Raw genomic sequence first — 24,602 nt, forward strand, 5'->3', positions numbered from 1 at the left:
CACATCTTCTCACCTAAGAGAGGTGGCTGGGTATCATCCCCCCACCTCCGGGCTAGGAGTAAAGAACTAAAGGTGATCTGTACAGTCTAACTTGACAGCGTGAGTCAGCCAGGGTAGTTGAGGTTTGGGACAGGAGAAGAGTGCTGGAGAGAGAGCAGTGTGTCCAGGGTCGAGAGGTGACAGCCAGTCTTGTCGTTGGAAGAACTGGAAGGAGTTCACAAGAGCCAGAAAGGATTGGGGTGTGGCAAGAAAGCAGGTTAGGGCAAAAGGCAAGGCCTGAGAGAGAAATGACACAGCTGTCCATTGTCACAGAAGGTCAGGGAGGGGCTGTTTGCACCATGAGCCTTTCCTAATGGCTTAGTCCCCATCACCTGAGGTGGGGCAGGGCCTGGTTTTCCTCCCCCTCACCGTGTTCCACAATTCCCAGATGAAACATCTCATCAGCGTTTAGCCTGGGATTAGAACATGGACTAGGTTCCAGATTTAGCAGCATTTTATTTGTTTGGTTCTTCCCAGGGTCCTTTCTCCTGTCCACCTCACCCCAGGGCCTGAAAGTAGGTTGAACATCTTTCCCATGTGGGTCCTTGTATGTAGCAATTACCACTCCCTGTTACAAAAGCAGCCTCAAAGCCTCTCACAGTCTCACCAGGTACTGTGGCATCCCTTTGAGGTGGGTTGGTGCATCCGTACTCTCTACCAGCTCATCATTGGTTATGGAGTAGTCACAGCTGCCTCGAGTCGCCTTTTGTCTCAGACAGTAGGCTGGCATCGACACACACGGGACATGACCGAGTGAACCAGGTCCCCAGGTTGCATTCATACCATGAAAATGGAGACCCAGCCCACCTCTGCCTGCTGGGAAAGCCAGTGTTAACTGTGTGGGTGTTACTACTTCAGTGAAGTTCAACACTTGCACTTGGGGATAGTTAGCTGGTGGCCCACTGTGTAAGGGGCTGTGTTTATCTCTTGCACTCCAGATTGCTTTTGTATCACCTGGTATAAAAATATTACTAGTTAAGATCCAAACTCAAAGGCAGCATCTGCATACTCAATATTTCCTTTTCAGTTGGGGACGGTGGACAGATATCCTTTCCCACGGACGCTACAAACGTCAGCTCACCGAGCAAGATGTCGAAACCATCTGCAGAACCATCTTGGTGTACTGTCTTAATCATTACAGAGGGGATGAGAATATCAAAAGCTTCATCTGGGATCTGATCACGCCCACGGCTGACGGCCAGACTCGAGCCTTGGTCAATCATTCCGGTAGGGCTGGTTTCACGCCTGTTGTGCTTCGGGGTCACAGAGAGCCCGGAAACCTCTGTGACACACTCTGATAGAGATGTGGCAAATGGCCTGTATTACTTCCCTGCCTCCTACATTAAGATGTCTGACGCTGACGCTATAATTTGAAGTGTAAAAGGCTTCCATAACGACGCTGCTGCTGCTTCTAGGTTTGTCAGCCCCGGTGCCGAGGGGAAGGAAGGGGAAGAAGGTGAAGGCCCAGAGCTCGCAGCCGGTGGTGCAGGATGCCGACTGGCTGGCCAGCTGCAACCCAGACGCCCTGTTCCAGGAGGACAGCTACAAAAAGCACCTGAAGCACCACTGTAACAAGTACGTGACCAGAGTGTGGACAGATGCAGGCTACTTCCTCTTCTTTAAAATAACGTATAGTATTGAGACTATTGAGCTGTGTAATTACTTCCTTTGGATAGCCTTCCTGTTTTTCATGAAATATGCCAAGTCATAGGAGAGCATACTTTTAGGTGACTGATTATTTCTTTAATGTGGTGAAAGATATATTACATGATATTTATCACTATAACCATCTCTGAGTGGCGTTACTTACACTCACGCCATGCTACGTATTCATCACCACTTCTGTGCCCACCACTTTCACCTTTCCTGGTGTAAGCTCTGTACCCATTAAATAATAGCTTTCCCACCCCCTAGCCCCTGGCAACCACCATTCTGTGTCCTCTTTCTGTTAATTTGTGTGTTCTGGTATCACATGAGTTTCTGAACTCATGCAATGTTTGTCTTTCTGTGCCTGGCTGATTTCACTTAGCATGGTGTTATCCAGGTTTGTCCATGTTGTAGTATGTTGCTTTTAGTGACTGAGTAGTATTCCATTGTGCGTACATCGTGTTTTGTTTAGTCTTTCATCTGTCGATGGACACGTGAGTGGTTTTCACCTTTGGCTGTTTTGAGTAATACTGCTGTGCACATTGCAGCTGACTGGTGTTAGCCCATTTATGTTAGAAAAGTACCATTAGCCTTATGATCCCGCCTTCAGCTGCTTTCACTGAAAGGACTGGGGAGTTTGTGTAGTGTTTTGCCTAATAATGTCTCAGTTACTGGGTCCAGTCTTCCTACCTATGAGCTTAGCATCATATTCCTTGCCTTTATTTCCAGAAACCAATGATAGGTAATTGAAGAATATGGAAGCTATAGTTACTTCAATCTTAGAGCTGTGTTAACTGCATGTTAAGTAACATCAGAAGATGTTGGTGTTTCCTTACCCTGAATGTGCATTTTTTAGTATTGGTAAAACAGGCAGCAACACTACTGAGCAGCTCTACCACGTCTCAGCTCTGTATGACCTTGGGCATGCTACTCAGCTGCTTGAGGACTGACTTCCCTTGTGAGTCAAAAAGTAGCAGCATGACACAGGCATTTCACCAAGCTGCAGTTAAGATGCCCATGTCTCATATCGGAATGCTTGAGCCTGATTCTTGGCTCTAGCTCCCAATTCCAGCTTCCTGCTAATGTGGACCCTCAAAGGCAGTGATGGTGGCTCAGATAATTGGGTTGCTACATGAAAGACCTAGATTACATTCCCAGTTCCTGGCTTTATCCCAGGCCCAGCCCTGGTCATTGTGGATATTTGAGGACTAAGCCAACAAATGGAAGCTCTCGTTCTCTCTCCACCTCCCTCTGTCTCTCTCTCTCTCTCTCTCTTGCTCTGCTTCTCAAAAAAAAGGGGGGGGGGGGGGCAACCAACGTCTGAGCCCATAACTGCCTGTTTGGCAAAAGAGTTTTATGTGGATGATCTGTTTGTATTGTCTAAGATAACTAGTGTTGTTTTATTACCATTTAACTGACAAGGAAGCTGAGACTCAAGTCGAAAAACCCATTGGAGATTCCTCAGCTGGTTAAGGGGCAGACCTGGGTTTGATCCTGAGAGCAGACACAAGCAGTGCCCTTGTTATTGACCACCGTGCTCCCCTCACCACCTCATCTCAGAAGTCTGCCTCTTCCTTGTGGCTCTGATGAGAACCCTGGGAGTCTTCAAAGCTCTTACTCAAACTAGTTTGGTATTTCAGAAACACACTACTGATGTGACATAACAGTTCCCTAAAATCCTACGCCACTTAAAACTATTAGAAAATTCCTGTGTCCTTATGGTATATGTAAACATCAGGTCAATAGCTTTCTGAATTGTGGATTCAAACAAATGAAGTGGTTTAGTGAGACAACAGGGGCTCCTGTTGAGCGATGCCGGTGTGGTGGTGGTGGCTTTCAATTTCTGTTCTACTGTCAGTGCCAGACTTCCATAGGGTACCTTCCCTAATAACTATGTGAGAAGTAATGGGTTATACCTATGCCTCTCCACTTACGCTCACAAGAAGGCTATTGATGTTCAGTTGTCTGTTCCTAGTATGTCATACCTTAAGATTTTTATCAGTATCTTAAGTGAGGAATTGTTAATGATTGTTTATGTGGAAATGAGATAAACATTGAGCAACATTCTAGAATAACTGGCCACTTTTCTGCACAAGTTTCAAGATCGTGAGGGATAGGACAGTCCAGCGCCATGCATGGTCCTGGACTGAAGGCTGGTCCAGAAAATGGTCAGTAGTGGGACAGGTGAAGACAGGTGAGGAAGGTCCAAGGATTTGTTAGCAACAGTGTCTGTCCCCTCTACAGAGGCCATGTCCTGGTCGTCTTTTTGTCTTCCCTGTGGCTGACTAGCACAGTACACTTCAAAGGGGATTCAACTTGCTAGCGGCGCTAGTTTGAATTTTTTCTTTTAGAGGAAAACTACATGTAGCTGAAATTCCTCTTACAATGCCAGTCTTTGTCTTTTACCAAAGGAAGGGAAAGTATTAGGCTCCTTGTGACCATCTTGAGTTTTGCTCCGAATAATGAAGAATCCATGCAAAGCTGTGGCGTTGCCTTTGGAAGTATCCTTTCTGAACGTATTCTGTGAGTAGGGGCTGGCCTTCAATTCTTCTCTAACAGAAGTACAAGCCATGGAGGCCCATTGTGTCACTTTCCCTCTGTTGGCTCATTGTGGTACAATGTTTAATGCTGTGTGTTTATAAAAAGAAAGAAATGGAAAAAAACTAAAATGAGTCATCCAAAGTGATTGCTTGCTTTGGTGTATAGTGAAATATTTAAGTATGAGACTTAGTCCGTCCAGATCCTGAATGGACCATGAGTATCTATCCATATCTGTTTCGATGAAGCTGCTCCTCATTGTCATTTTTACTTTTCGAAGGACAGTAATTGCCATGTCTTAAAAGATAGTATGAGTATTCTGTGCTCAAGGTAATCTCTTTGACCTTGGAAATGTCACCTGTCTTCTATAGCCATCAGATTTATAAAAGACAGATGTATTTGTTTGAAAGGCAGAGTGACAGAGGGGGAGAGACAGATCTTCTATTTGCTGGATCACCCCCAAGTGCCTGAAATAGCCAAAGCTGGGCCAGGCTGAGGACAGGAGCCTGGAACTCCACCTGGATCTCTCACATGGCTGTTGGGAACCCAAGTACTTATGCCATCATCTGCCGCCTCTCAGGCACTTTAGCAGGAAACTGGATCGGAAGTGGAGTTGGGACCCAGTCCCAGGCATTGTGATATGGGATGCAGGCATCCCGAATGGTAGCTTGACTCACTGCACCACAACCAACCCCCCCCCATCAATTTCGAGTTCATAAATTGGAAATTACAACTTTTTCCACTTAATTATAGGGTAATTGTGAAGATCAAATGAGCCAATATATGTAAATATGATACATTGGTTGTAGAGTATTCCACATTATATGATGGAATTGTTCTGCTAGGGAAACAGAGCTTGCTCTTATACTTTACTCACGCCAACAAGGTCATCTTCAGTGTCAGCCCTGAGCTGATCAGTCCTGGGCTGTCCAGCAAGGCAGGTGAGATTTGAGCAGACCTAGGCCTTTGGGATTGACCAGGTGGATCTCACTGAATGAACCGCGTTTCAGCTGTTGAGGAAATCGAGGAGGATTGAAAACTGGTTCCTAGATAAGTCCAAGATTTTTTTAAAAAATGAATTTCTTGAAATGGCTAAGAATGTCAAAAATTGGATACATTTTAATCTTTTAATGTTCTATTATTTTTTAAGCTACAGCTTGGGTTCCCAGGTGATCTAAACTACAAGGAATAAAAATGTAGAATATTCCTTAAGGGAGAAGAGGCAGGGCCCACCTTCTACCCACCCTCATCACCAGCTTCCTTCTCAGAAGTAAAGTTGTATAATCTGAAAAACCTGACATTCCATATTGAGGGTTTATTGTAAGGTAGTAAAACCAGATTTTATATCTCGTTTATTCCTACAACTTCTGATGTGCTTCCAAAAATGGTATTAAGGCAGCAGCTGAGGAAATTTTATGAGATAATGAAGCAGAACAGTTACTGAAAGCCATCTGCTCAGTTGTTTACAAACTTGCTTCAATACTTCAGAGGCAATGGTAGGGGACGTGTCTAAACTTCACAAGCTGCACTAGGTAGAACTAAATGAAGTGCGCCTGGGCTGTGCTGAGCTCGGGCCCTCTCTGTGCAGTGTGAGCGGTTGCCAGGCAGGCCTGTTGGAAGCCAGCAGAAAGCACCACACAGAGGTGATTATGTGCCACCATCTGTCACGCTTCAAGCCTACCATACAGCATGGCTAATCAGCCTTGGCAGGATGATGGATGAACAGCAGCAGCTGCCAAAAGCCACTGTTGGCAAACAGTCCTGAAGTTAAGAACTTTCCCCCCTCTGTCTTCCTCTCCAGGGTCCTGCTGCGTGTCCGCATGCTGTACTACCTACGACAAGAAGTTATAGGAGACCAGGCAGATAAGATCTTAGAGGGTGCTGACTCAAGGTTGGTGCAAGTGCACACGTTTGTTCTCTCCCTCTGTGAGATAATCCAGGTAGTGGGGAAATAGCGTGCATTGTGTTCTAGAGCCCTCACAGACCATTAGTAACTCATCTCCTTTTTTTTTGCATCTTGAATGTGGTGTTTGTCCTTTGAGCTTGGGGATGTTATTAGAATCAGGAAAAGGCTGCTTGTGTGTATGTTTAAGAGGTGTGAACTCAATTACTGGTGTTCTGAGATGACTTCTTAAATGGGTCACCATGTAATAAAGCTCATTTCTGGTCGTGACTGAGGGCGACTGACTTGTGCCCTTTCTTTTAACCTTCGCTGGTTCTTCTGCACCATGCACAGGTTTTTCTTTGTGGGAGAGAGCGCGTCTGAGTGTATGTGTCACTGTCATTACTTGGAATGCTTTCTGAATACTACTACTTCTTCTAAATATTGTTTAAATGGTTCTCTTTTTAGTGAAGCAGATGTTTGGATCCCTGAACCTTTCCATGCAGAAGTTCCTACAGATTGGTGGGATAAGGAGGCAGATAAATCCCTCTTAATTGGAGTGTTCAAACATGGTAAGTGACGGTTCTGTTTGAATACATCTCGACTGCATGGCTTTGTCTCCATGTAGAACTCCCTGTGTACTCTTTTCCAAAGTCATAATATTAATGAGGACAGTTCCAAAGGACTCTTGGCGTCTACCATTTTCCTGTACTAAAAATCTAATATGAACTGTAAATATCAGATGCTGTTTTTGAATGTTTGTTGAGTATTTGAGACGAAAACATTTCTTTCTTGGCTGTAAATAAAACCCAAACCATATTTGTTTTAAAAATAGCCAAGTTGTACTATAGCTCTCCCTAAACTTTGCTTCCAGCGCAGCTTCTCTTGCTAACTCTGCCAACCAGTGTCAAAGTGGACGGTGGGCTTAACCTCTGCTATTAATCTGTACAAGTGCCTCCTGGGCTTTGTTCCAAGCAATATTTCACAAATGTCAGTGCTGAGAACTCGCGGCTCCCTTGAGTGGGATGCAGCCTTGTTAACTTTGAAAGGCTGGGGATGCAGAACTGGCATGATATATACAGTGAGCGGTTCCTGATTATAATCCCAAGTCTCTGGAGGTCGCGGAGGTATTCGCAGCAGCCCAGCCTGACTAAAGGGGAGAATGATGGCTTATAAAACCTTTCATGATTACAGTTTGGCTTGCGGCTCTACAGCAGTTAGGAGCAGTGTGTTGTAGTACACATCCTAATTGAATTGTGCTGTTCTGCCTGTGTACTGCAGCCGTGTTTGGTGAGCTCAGCCTCAAAATCATTTTCCCGCAGTGCACTGTTGGGATCTGCCATTTTCCATCTAGTCAACTTGGGCAGTCAAAAAGCAAATTGCAGTTTGAAAACCATAGAGAGAACAGTGTCATCTTACTGACATGCATCATCCTAAACTTAATAAGACAGGTTCGCTGGCCTTACGTATATGGGGATTTTTCACCCAGCCGTGCGAGTTCCTGCAGGACTGAAGCTATTCACGAGGAGGATGGGGGTGGACACGGAGCACCCCTGCAGAGGTCATAAAGGAACATTATGAAGCCTTTTAAATGTCAAGCAAAATTAGATCTTGGGAAAAATAGGGTCAGAAATCCTCTCAGGCGTCCTACAGTTGTTCGGAAGCTGTTTTTCTGTTGGTATTGGTGATAATTCTGACAATATCCCTGAAGCATAAGTTGCCCCCTCCCCAAACCTTCCCGGGAAGAAGCATCCCATAGAACATTTGATTGCAACAAGGCCTGTGAAGTCCAGCGTGGCTGAAAATCTTTCCTGAGAAACAAACTTGGTGTGTTGTGGCAAAGCTGTGATTTTGACAGTGACAGTGCCTTTCTTTGTCTCCGTGTGCGTCCTCTGTGGGCTGGTGGGCATGGCACAGGCTACGAGAAGTACAATTCTATGCGCGCTGACCCCGCACTGTGCTTTCTGGAACGAGTTGGTATGCCGGATGCCAAGGCCATAGCTGCCGAGCAGAGAGGAACAGACATGCTAGCAGATGGCGGTGACGGGTAAGAAGGACATTTTAAAATTTTAATAAACTTTATGTCAGTATCACTTCTCTTGGCAAGGTTCAGTTCTTAACACTGTGCTGTGCATTAGACTGCATCTTATTTGAACTTCAGTGATGTTTACCAGCATACACTATTTGTATATTATAATGACCATTTAAACAAAATGCATTTTCTAGATAACTGGAAACGTTTGTTTTTTCCAAGTGTCATCCCGTCTTGGCTTCATGTTTTAAATACTGATAGAGCCACTTTTGATGTCAGACCTAGCATTTAAAAAGTAGCATAACTCAGGTTGTAACCCTTTTCCACTCCTCTTTCCCTCTCTTGCTTATCAAACTAATTTCAACAAATTCTTTTAAATTTTACATAGGGGAGAATTTGATAGAGAAGATGAAGACCCAGAATATAAACCAACGAGAACGCCATTCAAAGATGAAATAGATGTAAGAGCTGGAGTATATTGGCTTTTATGGCACCATTAAAATATTATGTGCCTATATAAGAATTGTTAATCTTTATAGATAATGGCCTTTTCTTTAAATGAGAAAGCAAAATGAGACTCCACATTGAAATAGTTCTGTTTCTGCTTTGCTTTCAAGGAATTCGCAAATTCTCCTCCAGATGATAAGGATGAATCCATGGAAATACACGCCACAGGTAAGGCCCCTGAAAGGCACGTGGAGGAGAAGAGACGTGTGCCATGCACTCCTTACCCAGGGCTGGCACTGCGCCTTTGGCGGAGTCTCACACATCAGTTCTTTTACACTGACCCACCCCTGTTGGCAAATAATTTTAACTCTTGTTTATGGTTGGGTTTTCATTACATTGAATTTCTTTGATAGAATAACTTACCTTTTTACCAAAGGAAATAAATTTGTTTGTATTTTACAGTGAAAAATTGGTTAGTGAAAATTTTCAAATTTCTTTAAAAATCTAACTCTTGGAGTAGCAGCAGTTGACAAGTATCTGAAATACTGCCGGTTGGTTTAGAATATTGGCCTCTGACCTAACGTAAGGTCATCAGACAACAATGACATCCTAGTTTTTTATGTTCTGGGGTTGTTGTTGTGAGTCCTTTGTTGGGAGAGCACTGTTATAATGTAGTCCATGGTACAAAGTGTTTATATAAGAGTGATAAACAGTCCCCACAAGGAGTAACAAAAAGAAACAAAAAAGTAACAAAAAGAAAAATGTTATAATGAATTCCATATGAATATTATTCTTTACTTATGGTTTTAAAAGAAGGGCACTGAGATGCCCTTTCCCACACTGTCATTTGAATGTTAATGAGTCATCCTGTTTTGTTGGAAAATCCTGAGTATTGCAAGATTGCAGCGACGCATTTCAAAAGTATTTTTTCCACTTCCCCAGGCAAGCACAGTGAGAGTAATGCTGAGTTAGGCCAACTTTACTGGCCTAACACTTCAACCCTGACTACACGTCTGCGCCGGCTCATTACTGCCTATCAGCGCAGCTATAAAAGGCAACAAATGAGGCAAGAGGCCCTAATGAAGACTGACCGGCGCAGACGGCGGCCCCGGGAGGAAGTGAGAGCGCTGGAGGCGGAAAGGGAAGCTATTATATCTGAAAAACGGCAAAAGTGAGTGCCTTCAGGGTTTCTCTCAACTCCTGGTACGTTCCCCTCTTCCCAGCTCTTGCAGTCCCGCAAAACACAGGCACCGCATCAAAGCTAGTGTCCCCCCAGAGAATGGACCAGTCCATCTCCCTGACCCCACTAAAGATCCATCTGGAAGGCCTGGGGCACAGAGGAGGAGGAACAGTAAACTCGAAGCCTTTTTCCTCAAGCCCGATGTCTTCTTTCTGACAGGTGGACAAGAAGAGAAGAGGCTGATTTTTACCGCGTGGTGTCCACCTTTGGGGTCATTTTTGACCCTGTGAAACAGCAGTTTGACTGGAACCAATTCCGAGCCTTTGCCAGACTTGACAAAAAGTCTGATGAGAGTTTGGAGAAGTACTTCAGTTGTTTTGTGGCCATGTGTAGGCGAGTGTGTCGAATGCCCGCGAAGCCAGATGATGGTAGGTATACTTAGTAGCGGAGTTCTCTGCTAAAAGGCCAGGCAGGTGCAAGTGGGAAGGTGTGCAGGACCCTGCGGTGCTTCCCGAGTAAACGCGAGTGCTTCTGTGTTCCAGAGCCGCCTGACCTCTCCTCCCTGATCGAGCCGATCACAGAGGAGCGAGCCTCCAGAACTCTGTACCGCATCGAGCTGCTGCGGAAGATCCGCGAGCAGGTCCTGCACCACCCGCAGCTCGGGGAGAGGCTGAAGCTCTGCCAGCCGAGCTTGGACTTGCCCGAGTGGTGGGAGTGCGGGAGGCATGACCGAGATCTGCTGGTGGGCGCTGCTAAACACGGGGTCAGTCGGACGGATTATCACATCCTCAATGACCCCGAGCTGTCCTTCTTGGATGCACATAAAAACTTTGCTCAGAATAGAGGGGCAGGTAATATATCTTCCTTGAACCCGCTGGCAGTTGGATTTGGCCAAACCCCGCCTGTCATCTCATCGGCTCACATTCAAGATGAAAAGGTCGCGGAACAAGCTGAGGGCAAAGCAGAGGAGCCGGAAAGCTCGGCTGCCAAGGAGAAGCCTGACGTGAAAGAAGAAGAAGAGGAAGCCGACAGCGGGGGCAAGGACAGCAAGCAGGAGTGTGAGGCCGAGGCCAGCTCTGTGAAGAGCGAGCTGAAAGGGGGCGAGGGCAGTGCAGACCCTGGGTCCAAGACTGTCTCAGAGAAAGGTTCCGAAGAGGACGAAGAAGAAAAGCTGGAAGATGATGATAAGTCAGAAGAGTCCTCCCAGCCTGAAGGTAATGCCTGGCCTCTTGGATCTTTCTGCTGATTGTGCAGCAACTCACCAAAGGATGCGTTGCTCTCATGTAGCATAACAAGTTCTTCTGTGAAGGGGTGATTTCAGTTATGGTTAAATACGTGCTTTGCCCTGACACATTATGGCAAGAAAACATGGTATTCTGAGCAACATAAACCCTTAAGTAGAGCTGTATGCACACGTTAGTAGCATCTGGTTTAAGGATCAAGATTGCTATAACTGGCACAGAGTAAAAATAAGGCATCACTTTGTGCCACCCTGCTGTTGCTGGGACTTTCACCTTCAGCCAAAACCTCAGCTCTTTTTCCAGGGCACAAGAACACTGGCTCTGGGGCCAGCGTTGTGCTGTAGGCAGGTAAAGCTGTCACCTGCAATGTGGGATGCAGGTTTGAGTCCTGGCTGTTCCACCTCCAATCCAGCTCCCTGGTAATGGCCTGGGAGAGCAGTGGAAGATGGCCCAAGTCTCTGGGCCCCTGTACCCACATGGGAGACCCAGAGAAAGCTCCTGGCTTCAGCCTGGCCCAGCTCCAGCCTTTGTAGAGTGAACTAACAGATGGAAGGTGTCTCTCTCTCTCTCTCTCTCTCTCTCTCTCTCTCTCTCTGTAACTCTAAATTTCAAATAACAAATCTTAAAAAAAATGGCTCTTGGTTGGCTTTCTGCCTCCCTTAAGATTTACTTGCCTCGTGCCAAATGGCTAGTGATGTAACCTTTCTAAATCTCTGCTTCTTCATCTATAAAATGGAAGTAACACCTGCTGCATTCAAAGGCCATTGCAAACTTTAGACGACTAAGATTTTTTAAATGCCCAGTACCATCTAGCCATGGTAGGTACTCAATAAAATGGAGGGAACTGATATTCAAAATTTTAATTGTATCCTTTCTGAACTTTGGTTTCACTAGTATTTTGGTGGTAACGCACATTAACTCATTTCTCAGCAGGAGCTGTCTCTCGAGGGAAGAATTTTGATGAAGAAAGCAATGCTTCCATGAGCACTGCTAGGGATGAAACCCGAGATGGATTCTACATAGAGGACGGAGATCCGTCAGTGGCCCAGCTCCTCCATGAAAGAACTTTTGCCTTCTCATTTTGGCCTAAGGTTGGCAGGTTTTTGTTATTTTTGTTTTGCTGACCAAGACAGAATGGGGTGGAGGAAATCTTTCTGGCTTGACGTTTGACACAGTGTATGAAGACTCTAGATTTTTTGCACATGTTTTTAAAAGATCATCTAGAAAAGTCCAAAGAAAAACACCTGTAGGATACTTTTGTCTTGTGGCAGGAAAGGTAATGGGAGAGAGGGGTCATAAGAAACAGAACTGTTTGTGTACATAGATCTTTGGCTCCTTGTGGTTTTTTTAGGTTAGTCCTCCAAATGTTCTTGTCCGGTGTAATCTATGGATTATTGTTTTAGTGGGTTCATCCTTTGGCAAAGTAAGATGTGTGGACCTTAAAATTTTTTTTGATCTGAAGCAAAGCTTTCATATTTTAGACAGCTTCTTGCATTTGGAAGTCTACCATCTTCCTAGCTCAGGAGAGGGTGGGCTGTTGGCCCATTTGCTCCAATACATTAAGACATAATCCCAAATGTAGTTATTTGTAACCAAAGGCAAAATGGAAATTGCTTTTTTGGCTAAATAGCATAATTTCATAATAAAGCCCTATGTAATTTGGGTCTGTTTTTCAGTGTAGGGAAATAATCATCCTAATCACTATAACAGGGCTATCTGGTTTAGAACAAACAACACAAAGATGGGTTTGAGTCAGCTCATTCCCAAGCAGATCTTCCACACTGTTGGAGTCCTTCAAGAAATAACGTGAAATTTTTGTCTAAAGAATGCACTTAAATAAAGAAGGTGGTTTATTTTTTCTTCTGTATATCTTTTCAGTGCCCCCATTACGCTAATCTCCCTTATGGAGTTCGGAGGGAGTTTCCCAGCCCAGTCAAAGGTTTATAGTAGCAGGCACTTTTAATCTATGGAAACTCGGCCCAAGAGCTGTAATTAGAAAATTTTAATGTACACGCTTCAATGAAATTTGAAGTGATAATAGGTGGGAATGCAAATTGACATTCATTAGGTGTTCCTAGGTTGGTGCTCATTTCATAATGCTGAACTTTATTAATAGTGACGCTAATGATGTCCCACTTCCTGGGACACAGTGCGATCCAGCCTGTGGCTCTGACGGGCCAGAGCGTCAAGATGCTAAGTGCAGGGGTTCCATTGTCCTCCATGGACATCCACCAACGGCTCTCTGTGGAGCCTGAATAAGAGCTGCTTTTGAAATAGGCTATTTTTGAAGGTGTTGGCTATTAATGTTGTGAGTAGTTCAGTATTCATAATTGAAAAAGAGTTAGGTTTTCTGTATTGGAGCCACCCTAGGACTTTCCACCTGAAAAGCCATTTTGGTAGGTTTTGTTTATTTGCTTGTTTGGGTTTTTTGCTTTGTTTTCTTTGACTTTTTTTTTTTAACCAATTGACTTTTAAGCATTTTTTATGTTCTTTAGCATCTTGATAGATATATTTGTCTAGTGATTTTAACCGGGTCTTTGTTACAATTTCATGTGACTTTTCTTCTCCCTTCAGGATAGAGTAATGATAAACCGATTAGATAACATCTGTGAAGCAGTGTTGAAAGGCAAATGGCCAGTAAATCGGCGCCAGATGTTTGATTTCCAGGGCCTCATCCCTGGCTACACACCCGCCTCCGTGGACAGTCCCCTGCAGAGGAGGAGCTTTGCCGAGCTCTCCGTGGTCGGCCAAGCCAGCATCAGTGGGAGCGAGGACATCACTACTTCCCCTCAGTTGTCAAAGGTAAGTCAGAACTGTTTGCTTTTATAGCTGGAAGGGGAACTCTCTTAAATCAAAACTTAGCTCGGGAGTCTGTCTCACCGGTCCCAGCTAGGAACAGGATGGAGCTCCGTTCACCAGTCATGAGTGTTTGCTTCTTTGGGCTTATGGTTCCTTAGCTCTAAATGCCAGCCTGTATAACAGAAACAATTTTGGCTCACTGCATCTCTGTTCTCTTGGAACTTTTCAACAGGAAGATGCCCTCAATCTCTCTGTCCCGCGCCAACGGAGGAGAAGAAGGAGAAAGATTGAAATTGAGGCCGAAAGAGCTGCCAAGAGGCGAAATCTCATGGAGATGGTTGCCCAGCTGCGAGAGTCTCAAGTGGTCTCAGAAAATGGACAAGAAAAAGTTGTAGATTTATCAAAGGCCTCAAGAGAGGCGACAAGTTCTACCTCAAATTTTTCATCTCTTACTTCAAAATTTATCTTGCCTAATGTCTCAACCCCAGTGTCTGATGCCTTTAAGACTCAGATGGAACTGCTTCAGGCAGGCCTTTCGCGCACACCCACAAGGCATCTGCTTAATGGCTCCCTAGTGGATGGAGAGCCTCCCATGAAGAGGAGGCGGGGAAGGAGGAAAAACGTGGAGGGCCTTGATCTGCTTTTCATGAGCCACAAACGGACGTCATTGAGTGCCGTAAGTCGGGGAGCCCACTTGCTTGTGTGTGCCCGTATTGCCAGCCAGGGCCCTGCACTGCCAACGATGCTGTGCGCTGTGCCTCTCAGCAACGTGGTGTTAAAACTGGTTTCTTCCACTAACGAAAGAGAATTACAATGAACAGAGTCACGGTTCTGAGCTGGAAAATTGTGTGGATCATTGATAGGGATCACTCAGCTTGAACCAAGTGTAGCTTGAGGATTTATTCTTCCTAAGGTTCTGATACATCGATTGCTCTCGGAAGAATAGCCCAAAACAAAAAACATGTTCTTGTGAGCCTAGGCTTGTTATCTCTGAATTCATGAGGTGAAAAAGTTTCTGCTGTTAAAAATATTGACATATGTTGGACCTGGCGTTTATTACGGTCGCATAAATGTTTAGCTTCAGACCTAAGATTTATTGTTCATATAAAAAACAGATTACTATGAATTCCCCCATCTCCATAACTAAGTCATCTTTCCTAGTTTAGGTCTGAATGTAATGTATGACCAGTAAATTTTGACTTCTTCTTTTTATCAGTTTCAAGGAAACGAATGCAGTAGATTCAACATCATTCTCTTTCTCAGTCTGCTTCATTCATGCCACCCAAATATGTGGCACCTGATTCATGGATGGCAGGGACTTCATGCCCAAAGAATCCACTTAACATGAGCTATCATCTTTAAGGGCTAACCAGTATTGGAGATCCTGAGTTTGATTTCCTGTTGGTCTGAGACCACAGTCAACACAGGGGCCCTGGAGCTCCTTGTGTGTGCCTGAGAGGAACCTTGCCCCAGAGAGCTGCCTGGGGGCTGGACAGGACAACCATGGGACTTCTCTGTGGGCAGCAGAACACAGGATGGGAAATACAGAAATACGAGATTGAGGGCAGACAATTGTTTGTCCCAATATGTTTTTCCTTATTTTATCCTTAATATTATTTGCTCACTTTCTGTTTGTTGAGACTGGAGAAAACTTAAGTCACTTAAAAAGATAGGAAAAGGCCAAAAAAAGAGAAGAAGGCGGCATGGTTGAGTTATAGTTCTGAATGGCAAAACAGCATTAACTGAAATTTGTTTCCTCCTTATGGGATCTGATTTAAACAGAAGCATCCAAGTGATAGAGTAAATTTTCAGTATTGATTACCAATGCATCAGTCATAATAATGTCTTATTTGTTCATCATAGGTTATTTTTAGAATCTCATAAAAATACACTTTACAGTGGATCAGCTGTGACAACTGTGTGCTCTCTTAGTTAAAATATCCTTTCTAAGGATGTGGCCCTCAGGCAGGGTTGTATCACTGGTGATTAGCCTTCCTGCTGAAGACTGTCCTTGCACTTGGATAAATTTTGTTGACCAAAAAAATCCCTTCTCCACAAGCATTATCAGACTGGGAAGTTTCTGTAGCTCATGCTTCTTTTGTTTGCTGTTGTGTTTGATAGCTGAATCAGAACACATGCTGGTCTGTGGACCAGGTGTTAGGAATTAATTGTGCGACCCAGGTGCTGTTTTTCTGATGCAAGGACACATCTTGTATTAAATTTGAGACTGACTTTATGCATTTCATGAACTTTAAGCCATTACTAAGAATTTGTTGATGTTTATCTTTTTTGGGGGTCAGATTTAGCAACCCAGCTCAAGCCTGAGAGAACCTCCAACAGATGTTAGAGACTGTATTTTTTGAAGGCTCTGCAGCACCCTGGTCAATTCTGGAATTTGGGAATTACCTGTTTTGTGTTACGGAGGGTGATGTGCATGCACATAAAGCACAAGGACAACACTGATTGACCTGTGAATAAACGGGGTAGTGAGAGATGTCAAGATCAGCCGTGTTCCCCCGTAAAGAGCAGTACAAATTCTAAAATCTTGTAGTGTATCAGCTCTGTAGCTGGAGACCATTTTATGCAGCCATGAACTCTAAGCATGCATTCAGCAACAACATCCTGGAGTTGGTCTTGTTCCCTCTGCCAGGCACTGGGATTCAAAGAATAAAGGGCTAACAGGTGCTTGTATAAAAGAGCTCAGCATTTAGGGTGTCGTGACAGATAAATACAGGTTGCACATCCCTAATCCAAAACTGCAAAATGATGTGATGGGTCATAGTCAAATGCACTGAAATTGTCTCTAAGCTATGTGTATGAGGTATATATAAAACATATATGAATTTCATATTTATATGTGGCTTCTATCCTGAAGATTTCTCATTTTGTTATATATATGTATGTTTATATATATTTCAGAATCCAAAAAAAAACAAGAAGAAAAAACCCAAATCCAAAAGACATCTGGTCCCAAGCATTTCAGACAAGGAATGGTCTGGAGATAGTCAGTCATACTTTGGTTGAGTTTTGAAGGCCATGTAACATTTGGTCATTTCAGAGGGTGGGTGGAGAATCTGTGTAGAGGAACTGAGGCAAGTAAGAGCCTCTAGTGTGTGGGGAACTGACAGTTACTGGCTCGGGAATTTGGTAAGGTAAGTAGGTTAGCCTCAGCAGAGAAGAGCTTGGAGACAAGAAGCACATTGCAAAGGGCCTTGATTGCCATGCTGAAGAACTTGGATTTTATCCTGAAGGCAGCAAGGACCCAACTACTGAAGTCATTTAAATAAGAGTGATAAGACAGATTTTGAACTATGAAGAGCTGAATTTTATTTTAAGATTTATTTATTTATTTTGAAAGGTAGAGTTATAGAGAGAGAGAGAGATCTTCCATCTACTGCTTCACTCCCCAAATGGCTGCAGTGGCGGGGGCTGGGCCAAAAGGCTGAGGCCAGGAGCTTGAACTTCTTTTGGGTCTCCCACAGGGGTTCAGTGGCCCATTCCACTGCTTTCCCCGGTGCACCAGCAGAGAGCAGCCGGGACTCAAATTGGCACTCATATGGGATGAGTGTAGCTTAACCCACTGCACCACAGCACTGACCCCTGAAGAGATGTCTTTTAGAAAACACTCCAGTACAGCCAGTGTGGGAGCTGGCTTGAAGAGGGGGTGGAACTAGGATCCAGGAGGACCATTTAAGAATGTTGTAATCACACGGTGGAGGCATGGACGTTTGCAGGCTGAAATAACCTAGCTTAAGGACCAGTGTGGCTGGATAATGGTAGTGTGTAGGCTTCAGCTGGAGTTGTTCTTTCCAAACATGCCACACATGCTTGGCACAATATCATCCCAACAAAATTGTGTTGTGCACAGAGTGCCATTAAGTTACTTGTGTACTGGCTTTTGGAACATTCCTTTGAAGATGCATTATCTTTAATGACATTACCCAGAGATCCCCAAGAGAGATTGAGAAGCTACCATTCACTGCCTACCAGGCTCAGGTTATGCTGCCCATGCCGTCTTCATAGTGGTTTGCTTAGGATTTCAAAGAATGGAGACCTGATGGACTGTGAATTTTCCACTTAAATACTAGTCTTGAAATGTGAAGGATGATGTGAAAGAGTCGTCCTCTGAGTTAATAGCTGCTTCAAAACTGGCATTGTTTCTGGTAACTTTTTTCCCTTTTTGATGAAGCAGTCATTATGCTGGAATAGCGTTTTCTTAGAATAGAACTTTGCCAGAATCTGCCTCTTCCTGTGAGATTAAGACTGTTGTCAACTTTCCGCAGGAGGATGCTGAGGTGACCAAAGCTTTTGAGGAAGATTTAGAGACCCCACCAATAAGAAACATTCCTTCTCCCGGACAGCTGGACCCAGACACTCGGATCCCAGTTATCAATCTTGAAGATGGGAGTAGACTGGTGGGGGAAGATGCTCCTAAAAATAAGGATTTAGTTGAATGGCTGAAGCTGCATCCTACTTACACTGTTGATATGCCAAGTTATGTACCAGTAAGTATTACAGAATTTAGAGTTGGCAAGAACTCCAGTGAGCGGTCCTTTGCATTTGCATAGATACAGAATTCCTTGACAACGGGTTCCTCTTGTCTTTTGCTTGGGTATACCCTGGTCTTGAATGTTTCCTAGTCTTGCATTGTATCTCCCATACTAGAGAAACCAGCCCCAGGTCTGTCTGACGGAAAGGCAGCCTTTCAGTTATTTGAAGATATCTGTTGTGTGTTTTCTTACTTTTTCCTTTTCCCACCTGACAGATGTCATTTCTCCAGTTCTTCTTTGCATCGCATGGTTTCCAGGTGCTCTGAGCATTGGAGTAACACTCTTGAATACACTGTCATAAGTCTCCAGACAAAGCCTGACCAGCCCAGAATACTTATAAAACTAACTTCCAGAGGTTCAGAAATTGGGCCAGCTAATGCTGCCTCTTAAGATACTAGTACTTGTGCTTTACATTAAACATGAGACCATTGCTGTCCCCAGGTGATTGTCACATAAACTATTTCCCAGCTGGCAGTGCAAATCTGACTTTTCTATAGTGATGTGATTGTTTTAAAATTGAATATAGACCCTACATTTTATTTTGTTGAGTTCAGCTAGTGTTCCTGCTACTCAGAATGCCTCCCCCTCCCAAAACCCTCCCCCAAAAAACTCTTTTATCAATAGTAGGGTCTCCTCTCAGACAATCTTGTGTCTTCAATTAGATACCATCTCTGTGTTCATTCAGATCACTGACGAGAAAGTAGTCAAGATACTACAGGAAGTTTACCATGGCTTGGCTCAACATTTGCTGAAAAACTTTTTACATGGGTTTATTGATAGAAGGAAAAGCAAATTCGCAGCTTATGTTTTCATTTAGTTCCTTAATGAACAGGGAGGAATAAAAGAGTTTTTCCTTGGAAAGTAACACATGGTCTCTAATGGTAAAAATGATTGTTGAAACTTCCACCAGGAATTCTACAGAATTGTCAATTCTGTAGAGAAGAGTAAGTGCTGAATACAGTCTTACTAAATACGTTTTTCTTTTACAGAAGAATGCAGATGTGCTGTTTTCCTCGTTTCAGAAACCGAAACAGAAACGACACAGATGTCGAAATCCTAACAAGTTGGATATAAACACTTTGACAGGAGAAGAAAGGGTGCCTGTTGTCAATAAACGAAATGGGAAGAAGGTAAGTGTTGGGAAGGGGAGTGATCTCTGTGTTCTTTCTGATCCCAGAAAGTCTTTTATCCTCCATCTTTTATAAGGAAAAACAATCTTATTTCATCCAGGATGTGTTTGTGGAGGGTGGGAGCTGATTTTCTGTTTTTTCAATTGTTTTTCCAATGTCTTTTCCCAGATGGGTGGAGCTATGGCGCCTCCAATGAAGGACCTGCCCAGGTGGCTGGAAGAAAATCCTGAATTTGCAGTTGCTCCGGACTGGACTGATATAGTTAAACAGTCTGTAAGTATAAACTCTGCGTTCCTGTCAAGAAAGGTATCCATACAAAACTGTTGTCCTGAGTTTTTCTTCTGTTTTCTGTTGCCATTTATTATTAAGTTGTAACTTATTCTTAGCTTAAAAGAATTGACATAATAGATCACTTTCAGACATCATTTCATACATCATTAATACATCATCATCTCTTACATCAATACATCATTAATCTGAAGGGAACTAATTTATCAGCTCCCATTTGAAAAGACTGTATAGCAATATACATTCCCAGTCTTGGAGATAGATCTGAGGGGAGACAGACCCCAAGTATGTCTTTTTAACAGCCTATCTATAGAATGGGAATTATGGTGTGTGAAATTATTAATATTATGCTATGATTTCTGGTTTTAAAATTGGTAAAAATACAACAATTCTGCCTAAAATTTTTTCCCCGTTAACTTCCTTTTCAAATTAGTTAATGACATACTGATTCTTTTTAATTTGTTTTAATTACGCAATAAAATTGACTCATTTTTCTTTTGGTGTACAGTTCTATGGGTCTTAACACACGTGTGTTTTCACGAACTGCCATCATAAGCAGAATAGGGTTCCATCGCTCCTGTAGTTCCCTTGGACTGTCCTCTCCCCTAAGTCCCTGCCTGCCATGACCCTGTTCCTCATCCTGAGAGTTTTGTCTTTTTGAGAAGGTCATAAACAGAAGCATAAAGCATGTAAGCTTCTCAGACGATGGCCTTCCTCACCCTGCCGAGATTCCCCGGGTGGTCGTATTTATTGAAGTGTGTTCCTTTCCTCTGCTCAGTGCGTGGAAGAACCACTGCCTGCTGAGTGCACTCCACCACCCATGCAAAGACAGCTGCATTGTTTTCAGGGCTGTGTAGTGACGAATAGAGCTGCTGGAGACCTCAGTATACAGATTCTGGTGTAGACAGAAGGTTTCATTCCTCTAAGATGGATACCAAAAATATAATTTTAATTCCATTTTCCATATTTCTTAATGTTTTTTCTGTTATTTTTAGATACAATTTTTATTTCATTTATTTGAGAGGCAGAGAGACAAGAGGGAGAGAGACAAGTAGAGCTTCCATGCACTGGTTCATTCCCCGGTGCGCACAAGGAGCCGGGAATTCAATCCAGGTCTCTCGTGGGTGGCAGAGACCCAACTACTTGAGCCATACCTACTGCCTACCAAGGTGCTCATGAGCAGGAAGATGGAATGGGAAGCAGAGCTGCGACTTGAACCCAGGCACTCTATTATGGGATGTAGGAGCCCCAGGCGGCATCCTAACTGATAGGCCAAACACCCTCCTCATCCTGGGTTTTTTTTTTTTTTCTAATATTTATTTGAAATGGCCAAAAGAACACATTAAAACTTAGATAAAACATCCTGTATTTAATAGATACAACTGTATACTTTCTTATACTGCTTAATAATTTTTCTTGCATATAAAATCTTTCTTCACTGATGGGTATTTGATTGACAGACACTTGGCAAAAGCTGTGTCTGTTCAGGGTGTACAATCTGATGATCTGGTGTCCATGTGCATCACGTACCAGTCATCAGTCATCAGCTGCTTCCTGAGGTGTTTTTTGAGTTCGTGATGGATGCAGCTGACTTGACATTTACCTCACTATGGAGTAGCGTTTAACAATTTCTCTACAATTCAGCAAGTTAATACAATGATTAAAACAAACAAGCAGCTTTTGAGAATTTTATCATTGAGCGTTTAGTGAAAATGACTGCTGTTCATCACAAAGCCTACCCGGAAGGTAAGCTCCTCCAGCAGCCTTCATGGTCCTGTTCTCCTCTCCCTTTCCTTCAGGGTTTTGTCCCTGAGTCGATGTTTGACCGCCTTCTCACCGGACCTGTGGTGAGGGGAGAAGGAGCCAGCCGGCGAGGACGAAGGCCCAAAAGTGAAATCGCCAGAGCCGCCGCCGCCGCCGCCGCCGTGGCCTCCACGTCGGGGATCAGCCCTCTGCTGGTGAACAGCCTGTTTGCTGGAATGGACCTGACGAGCCTCCAGAACCTACAGTCCCTCCAGTCGCTCCAGCTGGCAGGTCTCATGGGCTTCCCTCCAGGACTGGCAACAGCTGCCACCGCCGGAGGCGACGCGAAGAACCCTGCTGCCGTGCTACCCCTGATGCTGCCGGGAATGGCAGGCCTGCCCAACGTGTTTGGACTGGGCGGGCTGTTGAATAACCCTCTCTCAGCTGCTACTGGAAACACCACTACTGCTTCTAGTCAAGGAGAACCGGAAGACGGCACTTCAAAAGTAGAAGAGAAAGGAAATGAGAACGAAGACGAGAACAAAGACTCGGAGAAAAGCACAGATGCTGTCCCAGCTACTGACTCTGCGAACGGATCTGTTGGTGCTGCTGCTGCCCCGGCCGGACTGCCCTCCAACCCGCTGGCCTTCAACCCCTTCCTCCTGTCCACCATGGCCCCAGGCCTCTTCTACCCATCCATGTTTCTACCTCCAGGACTGGGGGGATTGACACTGCCTGGGTTCCCAGCGCTGGCAGGACTGCAGAATGCCGTGGGCTCTGGCGAAGAAAAGGCTGCTGACAAGGCCGAGGGGGGCCCCTTCAAAGACGGAGAGAACCTGGAAGGCAGCGATGCCGAGGAGAGCCTGGACAAGACCGCAGAGTCCTCCACCTTAGAGGACGAGGCGGCGCAGGGCGAAGAGCTAGACTCACTGGATGGGGGGGACGAAATCGAAGACAGCGAGAACCATGAGTGACCAGTACCAGTTCCAGTTCAAGTGTTTAAAACTTTTGACAAGTGGTAGTCCTACTGTTTACACTCACAGTTAATGTTCATACCTAGTTTTATAAGCTGTTCTGTAACATAGTGTAGCAAAAAAGAAAAAGAAAAAAAAGTCCAAGTCATGTTATACAGGTGTGTCAGAAGGTATCTTGGTCATTAAGTATTGTGCAGTGCATTATTTATTATCCCTAGGAGAGATGAAATTTGAGAGGTGATCATGTCTTTTTAAGGAAACTTGCATAATGCTCTGCTTTTCTTTTGGTACCATTGGTGTTCTAATAAAGAGCAATTTGTACCCGAGTGGCACTAATGGAAGGAAGTGCTGCTCAAAGGAAGTATGAAGTTATATATTTAATTTTTTAAGTTTAACTTTTAATTTTTTTTTTTTTTTTTTTTTTTTGCTGTGAAGGTCAAGATGAAATTTTACCGTACATATCATACGTGCTCATTCGGTTCCCTTTCTGACTGTATGGGGGTTCCCACACTTGCGCATACACACACACATCCATACACTCTGACAATCTGCACGTTAGCGTGAACGTCTCTGTCCCGAGGCGCAGCAATAATAAGGCAGCTGTTGAATGTGAAGGGTCCCTTTGGAAAAATTAACCTACTGGGAGGGTTCTTGCCAGACAGAACTACAGTTCCATTGTCTCGTGGTCTTGTAATGCACTGGTGTAAAACAAAAATAAGTAGAAGAATAAATAAAAGAGTGAGAGAAGAGAGAATCAGGTACCTTTTTTTAAATTAAAGGACTTTGTTACTTTAGCCACAAAGCTAAAACAGCATTACCTCAGCTCTGAACTAGCCTTGAAGTTTACAGACATGACTTTGTAAATGTATTGTTTTTCTTTGTTGTGATGTCCTTTTATTTTTTTCTTTGAAAACTGCTATCATGTAAGATAAACTGTAAATTGCTGCCAACTGTAGTAATGATGCTTTTAATAAAAGTGACCCATGATATGCAGAGATGTAATTATAGAATGTAGTATGTAGGGGAACTGGTGTTCACTCTATTTTTTGTATTCGCAATAGATGCAAATACAGCATTCTGCCTTTGGTACGGTTTCTTGATATATCCTCTTAGACTGGACGAGCTGTTAGTAACGTGCTAAACTGATTGCCTTCGAGATCAGACAGGAAGGAAAACCTTGAATTACCTCCACATAATTCCACTCCAGATAGCTCGACAGAAGCGCACACAGAAACCCCTATTACTCCGTCAAAAGGGCATCTGAGACCGAGAATACTTGAAAATGTGTGAAGCCTGTGATAATGTGGTACACTGAAGAACAAAAGGGCAAAAGAAAAACGAGGCTTTAATAGGCACAATATCTAGGTCATTTATCCTTGGTTAATGGGTAGAGAAACACAATGCAGTAGTGTCAGCAAGGGACACAAAGGCGCTCTGGTGTCCCACGGGCCAGTGCTTGATGCCAGAAATCAGTGTGTGGAAAGGCCGTGTGGCACTGAAACAGACCCGCTTAGGCACGCAACGTGCATGCGCGCACAGGCTCAGGAGCTACTGATTTGTGAACCCCATTACAGTTTTTGATGTTTGAAAGTTAAATGTAATTTGAGATCTGCCAGTATTGCTTTTTTGTGCCACCTAAGACACACAAAGCCATATTTCTGTCTAGTCAAAAAGCAAAGCAAAGTGGAGGGAGTTGTGTGTGTGTGTGTGTGACCTCTCACCACCACACCCTCCCCCAGTGCATGCACTCTGACTATCCCCTCTGACACGCACAAGGCAGAAGGTCTAAATCCACTGTAGGCGGTGAGACTCGGTTATCATACATCCCAAGAAGAAAGCAAACACGCCCACTACGATGCTGGAAGACAAACAACGTGAAATCCCCACCTTACACTGTCATTTTTGTCATTGCTATTATTTCTTGAGAGTGACTGGGTAGAATGTGTGCGTGGCGGGGAAGTGCCATGGACAGTGCATCTTCTGAAATGGAATTCTTTGAACATGGAAAATCAGATTGGATCTGCTCAAAGTATAGGAAATTTAAACATGTAAACAACCAAAGGAGTTTTCCAGGCTTTTAAATAACCAAAGAACTAACTAGTAGAGGGGGGA

At 44.0% G+C, this 24,602-nt stretch overlaps 1 protein-coding gene across 10 annotated transcripts in view; it reads left to right on the forward strand.

Moving 5' to 3' along the window:
• CHD7 (chromodomain helicase DNA binding protein 7) overlaps positions 1 to 23,576 on the forward strand; it is a 130,712-nt gene extending 107,136 nt beyond the window's left edge. For 3 of the 10 annotated variants that reach the window (XM_017341323.4, XM_089335283.1, XM_089335282.1), the window contains 17 exons: positions 1,067 to 1,266; positions 1,455 to 1,614; positions 6,026 to 6,115; positions 6,575 to 6,678; positions 8,024 to 8,153; positions 8,527 to 8,599; positions 8,756 to 8,813; positions 9,528 to 9,756; positions 9,985 to 10,193; positions 10,308 to 10,979; positions 11,937 to 12,097; positions 13,581 to 13,808; positions 14,038 to 14,481; positions 18,089 to 18,310; positions 19,345 to 19,485; positions 19,654 to 19,758; positions 21,573 to 23,483. In XM_017341323.4, the coding sequence (XP_017196812.2) occupies positions 1,067 to 1,266; positions 1,455 to 1,614; positions 6,026 to 6,115; positions 6,575 to 6,678; positions 8,024 to 8,153; positions 8,527 to 8,599; positions 8,756 to 8,813; positions 9,528 to 9,756; positions 9,985 to 10,193; positions 10,308 to 10,979; positions 11,937 to 12,097; positions 13,581 to 13,808; positions 14,038 to 14,481; positions 18,089 to 18,310; positions 19,345 to 19,485; positions 19,654 to 19,758; positions 21,573 to 22,490 (4,144 nt within the window). In that variant the 3' untranslated portion in view covers positions 22,491 to 23,483. Of the gene's footprint in view, positions 1 to 1,066; positions 1,267 to 1,454; positions 1,615 to 6,025; positions 6,116 to 6,574; positions 6,679 to 8,023; positions 8,154 to 8,526; positions 8,600 to 8,755; positions 8,814 to 9,527; positions 9,757 to 9,984; positions 10,194 to 10,307; positions 10,980 to 11,936; positions 12,098 to 13,580; positions 13,809 to 14,037; positions 14,482 to 18,088; positions 18,311 to 19,344; positions 19,486 to 19,653; positions 19,759 to 21,572 lie in introns of all 10 variants that reach the window. The other 7 variants (XM_051843757.3, XM_051843759.3, XM_051843758.3 and 4 more) reach the window with 5 other exon arrangements.
• The last annotated feature ends 1,026 nt before the right edge of the window (positions 23,577 to 24,602 follow it).

Source organism: Oryctolagus cuniculus, chromosome 6, assembly GCF_051225735.1.
Source record: "Oryctolagus cuniculus isolate XC-2025 breed Fujian yellow rabbit chromosome 6, ASM5122573v1, whole genome shotgun sequence".
Taxonomy (NCBI): Eukaryota; Metazoa; Chordata; class Mammalia; order Lagomorpha; family Leporidae; genus Oryctolagus; species Oryctolagus cuniculus.